Consider the following 16415-nt stretch of genomic DNA (forward strand, 5'->3'; position numbering starts at 1 on the left):
AGATTTTGTGTGATCGGGGCCTGAACATGCAGGAGGGTGAAAGGAGGGCAAGGAATAGAGTGAATTGGAGCGATGTGGTATACCGGGGTTGACGTGCTGTCAGTGGATTGAATCAGGGCATGTGAAGCGTCTGGGGTAAACCATGGAAAGTTGTGTAGGTATGTATATTTGCGTGTGTCGACGTATGTATATACATGTGTATGGGGGTGGGTTGGGCCATTTCTTTTGTCTGTTTCCTTGCGCTACCTCGCAGACGCGGGAGACAGCGACAAAGCAAAAAAAAAAAATATATATATATATATATATATATATATATATATTTTGCTTTGTTGCTGTCTCCCGCGTTTGCGAGGTAGCGCAAGGAAACAGACGAAAGAAATGGCCCAACCCACCCACATACACATGTATATACATACATGTCCACACACGCAAATACACATACCTATACATCTCAATGTATACATATATATACACACACAGACATATACATATATACACATGTACATAATTCATACTGTCTGCCTTATTTATTCCCATCGCCACCTCGCCACACATGGAATAACATCCCCCTCCCCCCTCATGTGTGCGAGGTAGCGCTAGGAAAAGACATCAAAGGCCCCATTCGTTCACACTCAGTCTCTAGCTGTCATGTAATAATGCACTGAAACCACAGCTCCCTTTCCACATCCAGGCCCCACAGAACTTTCCATGGTTTACCCCAGGCGCTTCACATGCCCTGGTTCAATCCATTGACAGCACGTCGACCCCAGTATACCACATCAATCCAATTCACTCTATTCCTTGCCCGCCTTTCACCCTCCTGCATGTTCAGGCCCCGATCACTCAAAATCTTTTTCACTCCATCTTTCCACCTCCAATTTGGTCTCCCACTTCTCCTCGTTCCCTCCACCTCCGACACATATATCCTCTTGGTCAATCTTTCCTCACTCACTCTCTCCATGTGCCCAAACCATTTCAAAACACCCTCCTCTGCTCTCTCAACCACGCTCTTTTGATTTCCACACGTCTCTCCTACCCTTACATTACTTACTCAATCAAACCACTTCACACCACATATTGTCCTCAAACATCTCATTTCCAGCACATCCACCCTCCTGCGCACAACTCTATCCACAGCCCACGCCTTGCAACCATACAACATCACTGGAAACACTATTCCTTCAAACATACCCATTTTTGCTTTCCGAGATAATGTTCTCGACTTCCACACATTCTTCAAGGCTCCCAGGATTTTCGCCCCCTCCCCCACTCTATGACTCACTTCCGCTTCCATCCACTGCCAGATCCACTCCCAGATATCTAAAACACTTCACTTTCTCCAGTTTTTCTCCATTCAAACTTACCTCCCAATTCACTTGACCCTCAACCCTACTGTACCTAATAACCTTACTCTTATTCACATTTACTCTCAACTTTCTTCTTTCAAACACTGTACCAAACTCAGTCACCAGCTTCTGCAGTTTCTCACATGAATCAGCCACCAGTGCTGTATCATCAGCGGACAACGACGACTCACTTCCCAAGCTCTCTCATCCACAACAGACTGCATACTTGCCCCCTCTTTCCAAAACTCTTGCATTCACCTCCCTAACAACCCCATCCATAAATAAATTAAACAACCATTCAAACTTACCGCCCAATTAACTTGACCTTCAACCCTACTGAAACTAATTACCTTCCTCTTATGCATATTTACTCTCAGCTTTCTTCTTTCACACACTTTACCAAATTCAGTCACCAACTTCTGCAGTTTCTCACCTGAATCATCCACTAGCCCTGTATCGTCCGCAAACAACAACAGATTCACTTCCCAAGCCCTCTCATCCACAACAGACTGCATTATTGCCCCTTGCTCCAAAACTCTTGCATTCACTTCCCTAACAATCCAATCCATAAACAAATTAAACAACCAAGGAGACATCACACCCCTTCCGCAAACCGATATTCACTGGGAACCAATCACTTTCCTCTTTTCCTATTCATATACATGCCTTACATCCTTGATGAAAAACTTTTCACTGCTTCTAGCACCTTACCTCCCATACCATATACTCTTCATACCTTACAAAAAGCATTTCTATCAACTCTATCATATTCCTTCTCAAGATCCATAAATGCTACATACAAATCCTACCTTCCAAAAAGCATCTCTATCAACCCTATCATATGCCTTCTCCCGATCCACAAATGCTACATACAAATCCATCTGTTTTTCTAAGTAATTATCATACATTCTTCAAAGCAAACATCTGATCCACACATCCTCTACCACTTCTGAAACCACACTGCTCTTACCCAGTCTGATGCTCTGTACATGCCTTTACCCTCTAAATCAATACCCTCCCATATAATTTCCCAGGAATACTCAACAAACTTATACCTCTGTAATTTGAACACTCACCTTTATCCCTTTGCCTTTATCCAATGGCACTATGCATGCATTCCGCTAATCCTTAGCCACTTCACCATGAACCAGATATACATACATTAAAAACAGATATACATAAGTATACATATGTGAGTAGGAAAGATGGCCAGAGGATGTTATTAGATTATGTATTAACTGACAGGCGAGTAAAAGAGAGACTTTTGGACGTTAATGTGCTGAGAGGGGCAGCTGGAGGGATGTCTGATCACTATCTTGTGGAGGCGAAGGTGAAGATTTGTAGAGGTTTTCAGAAAAGAAGAGAGAATGCTGAGGAGAAGAGAGTGGTGAGAGTAAGTGAGCTTGGAAAGGAGACTTGTGTGAGGAAATACCATGAGGGATTGAGTGTAGAATGGAAAAAGGTGAGAGCAAGTGACTACGGGGAGTGGGGAGGAATGGCATGTATTTAGGGAAGCAGTAATGGTTTGCACAAAAGATTCATGTGGTGGGTTTGGAGGGTATTGCAGTGGAATTTATAAAAAAAAAAAAAAAAGGGTATGACTGTGTTGTTGATTGTTTGGCTAAGATATTCAATGTATGTATGGTTCATGAAGTGCCCGAAGATTGGTGGAATGCATGCATTGTGCCCGCGTGTACTACAAAGGTAAAGGGGATATAGGTAAATGTTCAAATTACAGAGGTATAAATTTGTCGAGAATTCCAGGGAAATAGTATGGGAGGGTATTGAGTAAGAGGGTAAAGGAATGTACAGAGCATCAGATTGGGGAAGAGCAGTGTGGTTTCAGAAGTGGTAGAGCATGAGTGGATCAGGTGCTGGCTTTAAAGAATGTATGCGACAAATACTTAGAAAAACAGATAGATCTGGCGAAAATAGATCTGGTGAAAGCATACGACAGTGTGAAAAGAGATGCTTTGTGGAAGGTTTCAAAAGTATATGGTGTGGAAGGTAAGTTGCTAGAAGCAGTGAAAAGTTTTAACCAAGGATGTAAGGCATGTGTATGAGTAGGAAGGGAAAAAAGTGATTGGTTCCCAGTGAATGTCGGTTTGCAGCAGTGATGCACGATGTCTCCATGTTTGTTAAATTTCTTTATGGATGGGGTGGTTAGGAAGGTGAATGGAAGAGTTTTGGAGAGAGGGGCAAGTATGCAATCTGTTGTGGAGGAGAGGCCTTGGGAAGTGAGTCAGCTGCTGTTTGCTGATGATACAGCACTGGTGGCCGGTTTCGGGGAGAAACTGTAGAAGTTGGTGACTGAGTTTGGTAAAGTGTGTGAAAGAAGTTGAGAGTAAATGTGAACTAGAACAAGTAGGGTTGAGGGACAACTTAATTGGGAGGTAAGTTTGAATGGAGAAAAACTGGAGGAAGAAGAGTTTTAGATATCTGGGAGTGGACTTAGCAGCAGATGGAATCATGGAAGCAGAAGTGAGTCATAGGGTGAGGGAGGCAGTGAAGGTTCTGGGAGCGTTGAAAAATGTGTGGAAGGCGAGAGCATTATTTTGGAGAGCATAAATGGGTATGTTTGAAGGAATAGTGGTTCCAACAATGTTATATGATTGTGAGGCATGGGCTATGGATAAGGTTGTGCAGAGGAGGGTGGATGTGTTAAAAATGAAATGTTTGAGGACAATATGTAGTGTGAAGTGGTTTCATCGAATAAGTTAAGAAAGAGTAAGAGAGATGTGTGGTAATAAAAAGAGTGTTGTTGAGAGAGCAGAAGAGGGAGTATTGAAATGGTTTGGACACAGATAGAATGAGTGAGGAAAGATTGACAAAGAGGATATATGTTTCAGAGGTGGAGGGAAGAAGGAGAAGCAGGAGCCCAAATTGGATGTGGAAGGATGGAGTGAAGATTTTGAGCAATTGGGGCCTAAGGATACAGGAGGGTGAAAGGCGTGCAAGAAGTAGAGTAAAGTGGAACGATGTTGCATACCCGGGCTGATATGTTGTCAATGGACTGAACCACATCCAGGCCCCACAAAACTTTCCATGGTTTACCCAAAACGTTTCACATACCCTGGTTCAATTCACTGACAGCACGTTGACCCTGGTATACCACATCACTCTAATTCACTCTATTCCTAGCACGCCTTTCACCCTCCTCCAAAATCTTTTTCACTCCATCTTTCCACATACAATTTACTCTCCAGTTTCTCTTCGTTCCCACTACCTGTGACACATATATCCTCTGTCACTATTCCCTCAAACATACCAATTTCTGCTCTCTGAGATAACCTTCTTGCCTTCCACACATTCTTCAATGCTTCCAGAACCTTCACTCCCTCCCCCACCCGTGACTCACTTCCGCTTCCATGGTTCCATCCGCTGCTAAATCCACTCCCAGATATCTAAAACACTTCACTTCATCCAGTTTTTCTCCATTCAAACTTACCTCCCAATTACCTTGTCCCTCAACCCTACTGAACCTAATAACCTTGCTCTTATTCACATTTACCCTGAACTTTCTTCTTTCACACACTTTTCCAAACTCAGTCACCAACTTCTAGTTTCTCACCCAAATCAGCCACCAGCCCTGTATCATCAGCAAACAATAACAACTGACTCACTTCCCAAGCCCTCTCATCCACAACAGATGGCATACTTACCCCTCTCTCCAAAACTCTTCCATTCACCTCCCTAACCACCCCATCCATAAACAAATTAAACAACCATGGAGACATTCCGCACCCCTACGGCTAAACGACATTCACTGGGAACCAATCACTTTCCTCTCTCCCTATTCATACACATGCCTTACATCCTTGGTAAAAACTCGTCACTGCTTCTAGCAACTTACCTCCTACACCATATACTCTTAAAACATTCCACAAAGCATCTCTATCCACCCTATCATATGCATTCTCTAGATCAATAAATGTTACATACAAACCCATCTGTTTTTCTAACTAATTCACACATACATTCTTCAAAGCAAACACTTGATCTACACATCCTCTACCACTTCTGAAACCACACTGCTCTTCCCCAATCTGATACTCTGTACATGCCTTCACCCTCTCAATCAATACCTTCATATATAATTTCCCAGGAATACTCTGTAGTTTCAACACTCACCTTTATCCCCTTTGCCTTTGAAGAATGGCACTATGAATGCATTCTGCCAATCCTCAGGCACTTCACCATGATCCATACATACACTGAATATCCTTACCAACCAATCAACAACATAGTCACCCTTTTTTTTATATATAAATTACACTGCAATACCATCCAAACATGCCACCTTGCCGGCTTTCATCTTCTGCAAAACTTTCACTACCTCTTCTCTGTTCACCAAAATATTCACCCTGACCCTCTCACTTCGCTCACCACCCAGACCAAAACACCCTATATCTGCCACTCTATTATCAAACACATTCAACAAACCTTCAAAATATTCCCTCCATCTCCTCACTTCATCACTACTTGTTATTACCTCCCCATTTGCCCCTACACCAATGTTCTCGTGTTCTCTTGTCTTACGCACTTTATTTACCTCCTTCCAAAACATTTTTATTTATTCATCTATCATACTTTGTCACTGTATCCCGTGTTAGCAAAGTAGCGCAAGGCAACAGACGAAAGAATGGCCCAACCCACCCACATACACATGTATATACATACACGTCCACACCCACACATATACATACCTATACATCTCAACATATACATATATATACACAAACAGATATATACATATATACACATGTACATAATTCATACTGTCTGCCCTTATTTATTCCTGTCGCCACACTGCCACACATTCAAAAAGACAACCCCCTCCCCCCGGATGTGTGTGAGGTAGCACTAGAAAAGGACAACAAAGGCCACATTCGTTCAAACTCAGTCTCTAGCTGTCATGTATAATGCACCAAAACCACAGCTCCCTTTCCACATCCAGGCCCCACAGAACTTTCCATGGTTTACCCAAGATGCTTCACATGCCCTGGTTCAATCCATTGACAGCACATCAACCCCAGTATACCACATCATTCCAATTCGCTCTATTCCTTGCACGCCTTTCACCCTTCTGCACGTTCAGGCCCTGATCACTCAAAATCTTTTTCACTCCATCTTTCCACCTCCAATTTGGTCTCCCACTTCTCCTTGTTCCCTGCACCTCTGACACATATATCCTCTTTGTCAACCTTTCCTCACTCATTCTCTCCATGTGACTAAACCATTTCAAAACATCCTCTTCTGCTCTCTCAGCCATACTCTTTTTATTACCACACATCTCTCTTACCCTTTCATTACTTAATCGATCAAACCACCTCACACCACATATTGTCCTCAAACATCTCATTTCCAACACATCCACCCTCCTCCGCACAACTCTATCTATAGCCCACACCTCGCAACCATATAACATTGTCGGAACCACTATTCCTTCAAACATACCCATTTATGCTTTCCAAGATAACATTCTCGACTTCCACACATTTTTCAACGGTCTCAGAACTTTCGCCCCCTCCCCCACCCTATGACTCACTTCCGCTTTCATGATTCCATCCGCTGCCAAATCCACTCCCACATATCTAAAACACTTCACTTCCTCCAGTTTTTCTCCATTCAAACTTACCTCCCAGTTGACTTGTCCCTCAACCCTACTGTACCTAATAACCTTGCTCTTATTCACATTTACTCTCCCCTCCTCCACCCTATGACTCACTTCCGCTTTCATGGTTCCATCCGCTGCCAAATCCACTCCCACATATCTAAAACACTTCACTTCCTCCAGTTTTTCTCCATTCAAACTTACCTCCCAGTTGACTTGTCCCTCAACCCTACTGTACCTAATAACCTTGCTCTTATTCACATTTACTCTCAGCTTTCTTCTTTCACAAACTTTACCTAACTCAGTCACCACCTTCTGCAGTTTCTCACACGAATCAGCCACCAGCGCTGTATCATCAGTGAACAACAACTGACTCACTTCCCAAGCTCTCTCATCCACAACAGACTGCATACTTGCCCCTCTCTCCAAAACCCTTGCATTCACCTCCCTAACAACCCCATCTATAAACAAATTAAACAACCATCTTTTTATTCTCCCGAAAATTTAATGATATTCTCTCACCCCAACTCTCATCTGCCCTCTTTTTCACTTCTTGCACCTTTATCTTAACCTCCTGCCACTTTCTTTTATATACATCTCCCAGTCATTTGCCTTACTTCTCTGTAAAAGTCATCCAAATGCCTCTCTCTTCTCTTTCACTAACAATTTTACTTCATCCCACCATTCACTAACCTTTCTAATCTACCCAACATCCACCTTTCTCATGCCACAAGCATCTTTTCCATAAACAATCACTGCTTCCCTAAATACATCTCATTCCTCCCCCAATCCCCTTACATCATTTGCACTCACTTTTTGCAATTCTGCATGCAATCTCTCCTGGTATTTCCTCACACAAGTCTCCTTTCCAAGCTCACTTACTCTCACCACTCTTTTCTCCCCAACATTCTCTTTTCCTCTGAAAACCTCCACAAATCTTCACCTTCGCCTCCACTAGATAGTGATCAGACATCCCTCTAGTTGCCCCCCTTAGCACATTAACATCCAAGTCTCTCTTCTACACACATATATCAATCAACAAGTAATCCAATAACACTGTCTGGCCATCTCTCCTACTCACATATGTATACTTATGTATATCTCTTTTTAAACCATGTATTTCCAATCACCAGTCCTTTTTAAGCACACATATCCACAAGCTCTTCACCATTTCCATTTACAACACTGAACACCCCATGTACACCAATTATTCCCTTATCTGCCACATTACTCACCTTTGCATTCAAATCACCCATCACTATAACCCGGTCTTGTGCATCAAAGCTGCTAGCACACTCACTCAGCTGCTCCCAAAACACTTGCCTCTCATGATCTTTCTTCTTATGACCAGGTGCATAGGCACCAAGAACCACCCATCTCTTTCCATTCACTTTCAGTTTTACCCATATCAATCTAGAGTCTACTTTCTTATACTCTATCACATATTCCCACAACTCCTGCGTGAGGAGGAGTGCTATTCTTTCCTTTGCTCTTAACCTCCCACTAACCTCTGACTTTACTCACAAAACATTCCCAAACCACTCTTCCTCTTTACTCTTGAGCTTCGTTTCACTCAGAGCCAAAACATCCAGGTTCCTTTCCTCAAACATACTACCTATCTCTCCTTTTTCTCATCTTGGTTACATCCACACACATTTAGAAACCCCAATCTGAGCCTTCGAGGAGGATTAGCACTCCCCGCATGACACTTTCTTCTGTTTCCCCTTTTAGAAAGTAAAACACATATACATACAGACATATACATATTTACACATGTAAATATTCACGCTTACTTTCATCCATTCCGGCACCCCCCAACCCCACATGAAAGAGCATCACTACCCTCTGCTTCAGGAAGGAAGCACCAGGAAAATATACAAAAAAAGGCTGCATTTGTTCACACTCAGTCTCAAACTGTCATGAGCAATGCACCAAAACCACAGCTCCCTATCCACATCCTGGCACCACAGATCTTTCCATGGTTTATCCCAGAACGTCGTTTCACATGCCTTGGTCCAGTCCATCGACAGCACATCTACCCTGGTATACCACATCGTTACAATTCACTCTATTCCTTGCATGCCTCTTACCCTCCTATATTTTCAGGCCCTGATTGCTTAAAATCTTTTTCACTCCATCCTTCCGCCTCCAATTTGGTCTCCTCCTCCTTGTTCCTTCCACCTGACACATACATCCTCTTTGTCAATCTTTCCTCACTTATTCTCTCCATACGTCCAAACCACTTCAACACATCCTCTTCTGCTCTTTCGACCACACTCTTTCTATTTCCACACATTTCTCTTACCCTTTCATTACTCACTCCATCAAACCAACTTACACCACATTTCATTTCCGTTACATCCATCCTCCTCTGAGTTAGTGCCAGGAAACAGACGAAGAACGTCACATTTGTTTACACTTAGTCTCTAGTTGTCATGTGTATATAGAGGTATTGCCTATATCTTGTTACTGTGGGAAATGGCAACAAGTATAAAAGAAAGAGAAGAAAAGGAAATTCCCTTCCCTTGGATGTATGGCACCACTGAATCACTCAAAGACTAAAAACTGCCTTACCTTCATCATTTGGTTCAGTAGTTGGTGAATGATTCTTGCTTGAAGTTGATTTAGCATGTAATTCATTTTTACTCAATAATGACCTTGCTGGTGATCCATTCTTGCTCAAACTTGGCCTTACTATTGGCTTGGGTGAAGAGGACTTCTGCTTGGAAGATACCTTGGTTGCTAATGAAATATCAAAAGATGATTTTGGTGGTTCATCTTTGTTTAATGAGGTACTTGTTTTTGACTGGAGACTGAGGAACTCTGCTAGTGAATCTTTTTTACTGGGAGATAATCTTGCTTGTGACTCATTCTCAACAGGGAATGAAGAAATGGGGAACTTCATGTGCTTGGGGGATGATCTCATTTGTGGAATGTCACTGCTGATGGACAAACCAGTTGATAATTCATCCTCCTCATGGAATGACCTTGCCAGTGATTCATTCTTACTCAAAGGTGTCTTGCCTGGAGATGACCTCACCTGGGATTCATTCCTCTTTGAGAATGGTTTTGTTGGTGTCTGAATCCTTCTGGTTGATGAATTATCTGGTGAGATATTCTCATTACAGGATGACCCATTCAATGATTCTTGTCTGGAAGATAGATGAACATGTGTTCTTAAACTGGGTGATGATTTAGTTGGCAATTCCTTATCACTCATGGATGATCTAGGTGATGCAACATCTTGCCTTGTGGGAGATGATCTGACTTTACACATGGATGGGCATTTTATGGACTTATTCCTACTGAAGGATAATCTACTTAGTGACCCCTCCTTCTTGAAGGGTGAACGAACTGGTGACTCTTCCCCAGACGCAGTTGACCTTAAACATGACTCATCCCTATTGGAAGATGACCTCCGAAGCCTTGGAGATGATCTCATTGGTGATGAAGCACATCTGATGAATTTCCCAGCTGCTGATTCCTCATCACTGGAAGCTAACCCTATGACTGACTCCATTTTCTTATGAGATAATGGAGCAGGAACTTCATCCTTCTTTGAGGATGACCTAGACTGACATTCACTTTTCTTGGGTGATGACCTAGATGGTAATTCATCTCTTGTGGAGGATGACTTAAGTGAAGACCCATTTTTACCGCAAGATAAAGAAGATGCTGGAGTGAACTTCCTTGGAGAAGCTTTCATAGTCAAGTATGGACTTCTTGAAGTTATTAAGGTCCCAGACCTGGTCCCAGACTCATTCAACCTTGCCAAGCTTGGAGATGTGACTTTTACAGGCTTATCTTCAGCAACTATTTCTTTCAGTGATGAACTATCAATTCTGTAAATTCTCTGTTTTTCCTGCAAAATGCAAAAACATTAGTGACAATAGAGTTCTTTTCTCTGAGAGAGCTATAAGTCAATCCCAAGATTACTTAAAGGCTAACTAAACAGTTTTCCAGGAATTTAACTAAACGCAACTTTTACAACGTGTGGAAACTACATTATCCCTCCCTACTCCATTACTTGTCACATCATCCACCAATCATCTTGGGTGAGCTCTACCCAAGTCATTTTTATATGACCCCTAAAATGAAACATGGGTAGACATACATCAACCCAAATATCCTTTACAAAATAATAACTCAAATGCCTACTGCATCTAACAAAGGAGAACAAGGACCCTTCACAACTTTGGGCTAAGCAACAAAGCTACCTAACTATCTATAACTCTGATACTTGTTCCCTTTGGGAGCTCCCATCAAGGAGGTGGCCCAAGGCAAAAGCACCTCCATACATCCCTGTTCTTACATGCCTCTCTCACATACACCATTCCATGTATTTTTCCACTATTTCTCTCCTCTCACACCATCTCCTTTGATTGTACTATCATACATTCTCCTTGCAAACTCCCCATCTTGCGTTCATGCCCATACCACCACAAAGTATAAATATCACCCACTCTAACACTCCAAAATTCATTCCCTATGTATTCCTTGCCACGATACAGAGTTACAAAACAAGAAGGACACATTCACTCACATCCATTCTCTAGCGGTCATGTGTAATGCACAGAAACCGAAGCACCCTGTCATTACACATGACAGCTAGCGAACGGATGTGAGTAAATGTGGCCATTGTTCTTCTGTTCCTGGTGCTACTTCATTAATTCTTGTTGCTTTCTAGCAACAAGATATACATAAGGATACGTATGTAAGTAGGAGAGATGGCCAGAGAGCGTTATTAGATTACGTGTTAATTGACAGGCATGTGAAAGAGAGACTTTTGGATGTTAATGTGCTGAGAGGTGCAACTGGAGGGATGTCTGACCATTATCTTGTGGAGGCGAAGGGGAGAGAATGTTGGGGCAAAGAAAGCAGTGACAGTAAGTGAGCTTGGGAAGGAGACTTGTGTGAGGAAGTACCAGGAGAGACTGAGTACAGAAAAGAAAAACGTGAGAACAAAGGACGTAAGGGGAGAGGGGGAGGAATGGCATGTATTTAAGAAAGTAGTGATGGCTTGCGCAAAAGATGCTTGTGGCATGAGAAGCGTGGGAGGTGGGTAGATTAGGAAGGGTAGTGAGTGGTGGGATGAAGAAGTAAGATTATTAGTGAAAGAGAAGAGAGAGGCATTTGGACGATTTTTGCAGGGAAATAATGCAAAAGAGTGGAAGATGTATAAAAGAATGAGGCAAGAGGTCAAGAGAAAGGTACAAGAGGTGAAAAATAGGGCAATTGAGAGTTGGGGTGAGAGAGTATCATTAAATTTTAGGGAGAATCAAAAGATGTTTTGGAAGGAGGTAAATAAAGTGCGTAAGACAAGGGAACGAATGAGAACATCAGTGAAGGGGGCTAATGGGGAGGTGGTGATAACAAGTAGTAGTGATGTGAGAAGGAGATGGAGTGAGTATTTTGAAGGTTTGTGGAATGTGTTTGATGATAGAGTGGCAGATATAGGGTTTTTTTGGTTGAGGTGGTGTGCAAAGTGAGAGGGTTAGGGAGAATGATTTGGTAAACAGAAGAAGTAGTAAAAGCTTTGCAGAAGATGAAAGCCGGCAAGGCAGCGGGTTTGGATGGTATTGCAGTGGAATTTATTACAAAAAGGGGGTGACTGTGTTGTTGACTGGTTGGTAAGGTTATTTAATGTATGTATGACACATGGTGAGGTGCCTGAGGATTGCCAGAATGCCTGCATAGTATCACTGCACAAATCTGGAGAAGGCATATGATAAGAGTTGATAGAGATGTACTGTGGAAGGTATTAAGAATATATGGTGTGGGAGGCAAGTTGTTAGAAGCAGTGAAAAGTTTTTATTTAGGATGTAAAGCATTTGTACAAGTAGGAAGAGATGAAAGTGATTGGTTCTCAGTAAATGTTGGTTTGTGGCAGGGGTGCATGATGTCTCCATGGTTGTTTCATTTGTTTATGGATGGAGTTGTTTGGGAGGTGAATGCAAGAGTTTTGGAAAGAGGGGCAAGTATGCAGTCTGTTATTGATGAGAGAGCTTGGGAAGTGAGTCAGTTGTTGTTCACTGATGATACAGCGCTGGTGGCTGATTCGGATGAGAAACTGCAGAAACTGGCGACTGAGTCTGGTAAAGTGTGTGAAATAAGAAAGCTGAGAGTAAATGTGAATAAGAGTAAGGTTATTAGGTACAGGAAGGTTGAGGGACAAGTCAATTAGGAGGTACGTTTGAATGGAGAAAAACTGGAGGAAGTGAAGTTTTTAGATATCTGGGAGTGGATTTGGCAGCGGATAAAACCATGGAGGCGGAAGTGAGTCATAGGGTGGGGGAGAGGGCGAAAGTTCTGGGAGCGTTGAAAAATGTGTAGAAGGTGAAAAGGTTATCTCAGAAAGCAAAAATGGGTATGTTTGAAGGAACAGTGGTTATGACAATGTTAAATGGTTGCGAGGCATGGGCTATAGATAGAGTTAAGCGGAAAAGGGTGGATGTGTTGGAAATGAGATGCTTGAGGACAACACGTGGTGTGAGGTGGTTTGACCGAGTAAATAAAGAAAGGGTAAGAGAGATGTGTGGTAATAAAAAGAGTGTGGTAGAAAGAGCAGAAGAAGGTGTTTTGAAATGGTTTGGTCACATGGAGAGAATGAGTGAGGAAATATTGACAAAGAGGATATATTTATCAGAGGTGCAGGGAATGAGAAGAAGTGGGAGACCAAATTGGAGGTGGAAAGATGAAGGGAAAAAGATTCTGAGTGATCAGGGCCTGAACAGACAGGAGGATCATAGGTGTGCAAGGAATAGAGTGAATTGGAACGATGTGGTATACCGGGGTCGACGTGCTGTCAATGGATTGAACCAAGGCATGTGAAGCATCTGGGGTAAACCATGGAAAGTGCTGTGGGGCCTGGATGTGGAAAGGGAGCTGCAGTTTCAATGCATTATATATGACAGCGAGAGACTGACTTTGAACAAATGTGGCCTTTGTTGTCTTTTCCTAGTGCTACCTTGCACACATGTGGGGGGAGGGGGTTGTCATTTCATGTGTGGCGGGTTGGCAATGGGAATGAAGAAGGGCACACAGTATGAATTATGTATATGTGTATATATATTTGTGCGTGTATATATATGTATACGTTGAGATGTATAGGGATGTATATGTGCGAGTGTGGACGTATATGTATATATACATGTGTATGTGGGTGGGTTGGGCCATTCTTTCGTCTGTTTCCTTGCACTACCTCGCTAATGCGGGAGAGTATAATATAAAAAATAATAATAAACCGGGGGGCTACAAACCCTCCCCTCCTTGTACTTCAACTTTCTAAAAGAAGAAACAGAAGAAGGAATCACGCAGGGAGTGCTCATCCTCCTCGAAGCTCAGATTGGAGTGTCTAAATGTGTGTGGATGTAACCAAGATGAGAAAAAAGGAGAGACAGGTAGTATACTTGAGGAAAGAAACCTGGATGTTTTGGCTCTGAGTGAAATGAAGCTCAAGGGTAAAGGGGAAGAGTGGTTTGGGAATGTCTTGGGAGTAAAGTCGGGGGTTAGTGAGAGGACAAGAGCAAGGGAAGGAGTAGCACTACTCCTGAAACAGGAGTGGTGGGAGTATGTGATAGAGTGTAAGAGAGTAAACTCTAGATTGATATGGGTAAAACTGAAAGTGGATGGAGAGAGATAGGTGATTATTAGTGCATATGCACCTGGGCATGAAAAGAAAGGCAAGTGTTTTGGGAGCAGCTGAGTGAGTGTGTTGGTAGTTTTGATGCACGAGACCGGGTTATAGTGACGGGTGATTTGAATGCAAAGGTGAGTACTGTGGCAGTTGAGGGAATAATTGGTGTACATGGGGTGTTCAGTGTTGTAAATGGAAATGGTGAAGAGCTTGTAGATTTATTTGCTGAAAAAGGACTGGTGATTGGGAATACCTGGTTTAAAAAGAGAGATATACATAAGAATACATATCTAAGTAAGAGAGATGGCCAGAGAGCATTATTGGATTGTGTGTTAATTGATAGGCACGCAAGAGAGACTTTTGGATGTTAATGTGCTGGGAGGTGCAACTGGAGTGATGTCTGATCATTATCTTGTGGAGCTGAAGGTGAAGATTTGTAGAGGTTTTCAGAAAAGGAGAATGTTGGGGTGAAGAGATAGGTGAGAGTAAGTGAGCTTCGTAAGGAGACTTGTGTGAAGAAGTACCAGGAAAGACTGAGTGCAGAATGGAAAAAGGTGAGAGCAAAGGATGTAAGGGGAGTGGGGGGGATGGAATGGGATGGGATGGGATATATTTAGGGAAGCAGTGATAGCTTGCGTAAAAGATGCTTGTGGCATGAGAAACGTGGGAGATGGGCACATTAGAAAGGTGAGTGGTGGGATGAAGAATTGAGAAGCGTGGGAGGTGGGCAGATTGGTAAGGTGAGTGGTGGGACGAAGAAGTAAGATGATAAGTGAAAGAGAAGAGAGAGGCATTTGGATGACATTTTGCAGGGAAATAGTGCAGATGACTGAAGATGTATGAAAGAAAGAGGCAGGAGGTCAAGAGAAAGATGCAAGAGGTGAAAAAGAGAGCAAATGAGAGTTGGGATGAGAGAGTATCATTAAATTTTAGGGAGAATAAACAGAAGCTTTGGAAGGATGTAAATAAAGTGCATAAGTCAACAGAACAAATGGGAACATCGTGAAGGGGGATAATGGGGAGGTGATAACAAGTAGTGGTGATGTGAAAAGATGGAGTGAGCATTTTGAAGGTTTGGTGAATGTGTTAGAAGATAGAGTGGCAGATATAGGGCATTTTGGTAGAGGTGGTGTGCGAAGTGTGAGGGTTAGGGAGAATGATTTGGTAAACAGAGATGAGGTAGTAAAAGCTCTGCAGGAGATGAAAGCTTGCAAAGCAGCGAGTTTGGATGGTATTGCAGTGGAATTTAATAAAAAAAGGGGGTGACTGTATTGTTGACTAATTGGTAAGGATATTTAATGTATGTATGACTCACGGTGAGGTGCCTGAGGATTGGTGGAATGCATGCATAGTGCCATTCTACAAAGGCAAAGGGGATAAAGGTGAGTGTTCAAATTACAGAGGTATAAGTTTGTTGAGTATTCCTGGGATATTATATAGAAGGGTATTGATTGAGAGGGTGAAGGCATGTACAGAGCATCAGATTAGGGAAGAGCAGTGTGGTTTCAAAAGTTGTAGAGGATGTGTGGATCAGATGTTTGCTATGAAGAATGTGAGAAATATTTAGAAAAGCCAATGGATTTGTATGTAGCATTTATGGATCTGGAGAGGCATATGATAGAGTTGATAGAGATGCTCTGTGGAAGGTATTAAGAATATATGGTGTGGGAGGCAAGTTGTTAGACACAGCGAAAAGTTTTTATCAAGGATGTAAGGCATGTGTATGAGTAGGAAGAGAGATAAGTGATTGGTTCTCGGTGAATGTCGGTTTGCGGCAGGGGTGGGTGATGTCTCCATGGTTGTTTCATTTGTTTATGGA

General features: G+C 42.5%; 1 protein-coding gene across 5 annotated transcripts in view; it reads right to left on the minus strand.

Moving 5' to 3' along the window:
* LOC139766193 (uncharacterized) overlaps positions 1-16415 on the minus strand; it is a 197098-nt gene that overhangs the window by 25903 nt on the left and 154780 nt on the right. For all 5 annotated transcript variants that reach the window (XM_071694466.1, XM_071694467.1, XM_071694469.1 and 2 more), the window contains one exon: positions 9535-10822. In XM_071694466.1, coding sequence (XP_071550567.1) covers positions 9535-10822 — 1288 coding nt within the window. The remainder of the gene's footprint in view (positions 1-9534; positions 10823-16415) is intronic.

This window comes from Panulirus ornatus, chromosome 57 (assembly GCF_036320965.1).
Source record: "Panulirus ornatus isolate Po-2019 chromosome 57, ASM3632096v1, whole genome shotgun sequence".
Taxonomy (NCBI): domain Eukaryota; kingdom Metazoa; phylum Arthropoda; class Malacostraca; order Decapoda; family Palinuridae; genus Panulirus; species Panulirus ornatus.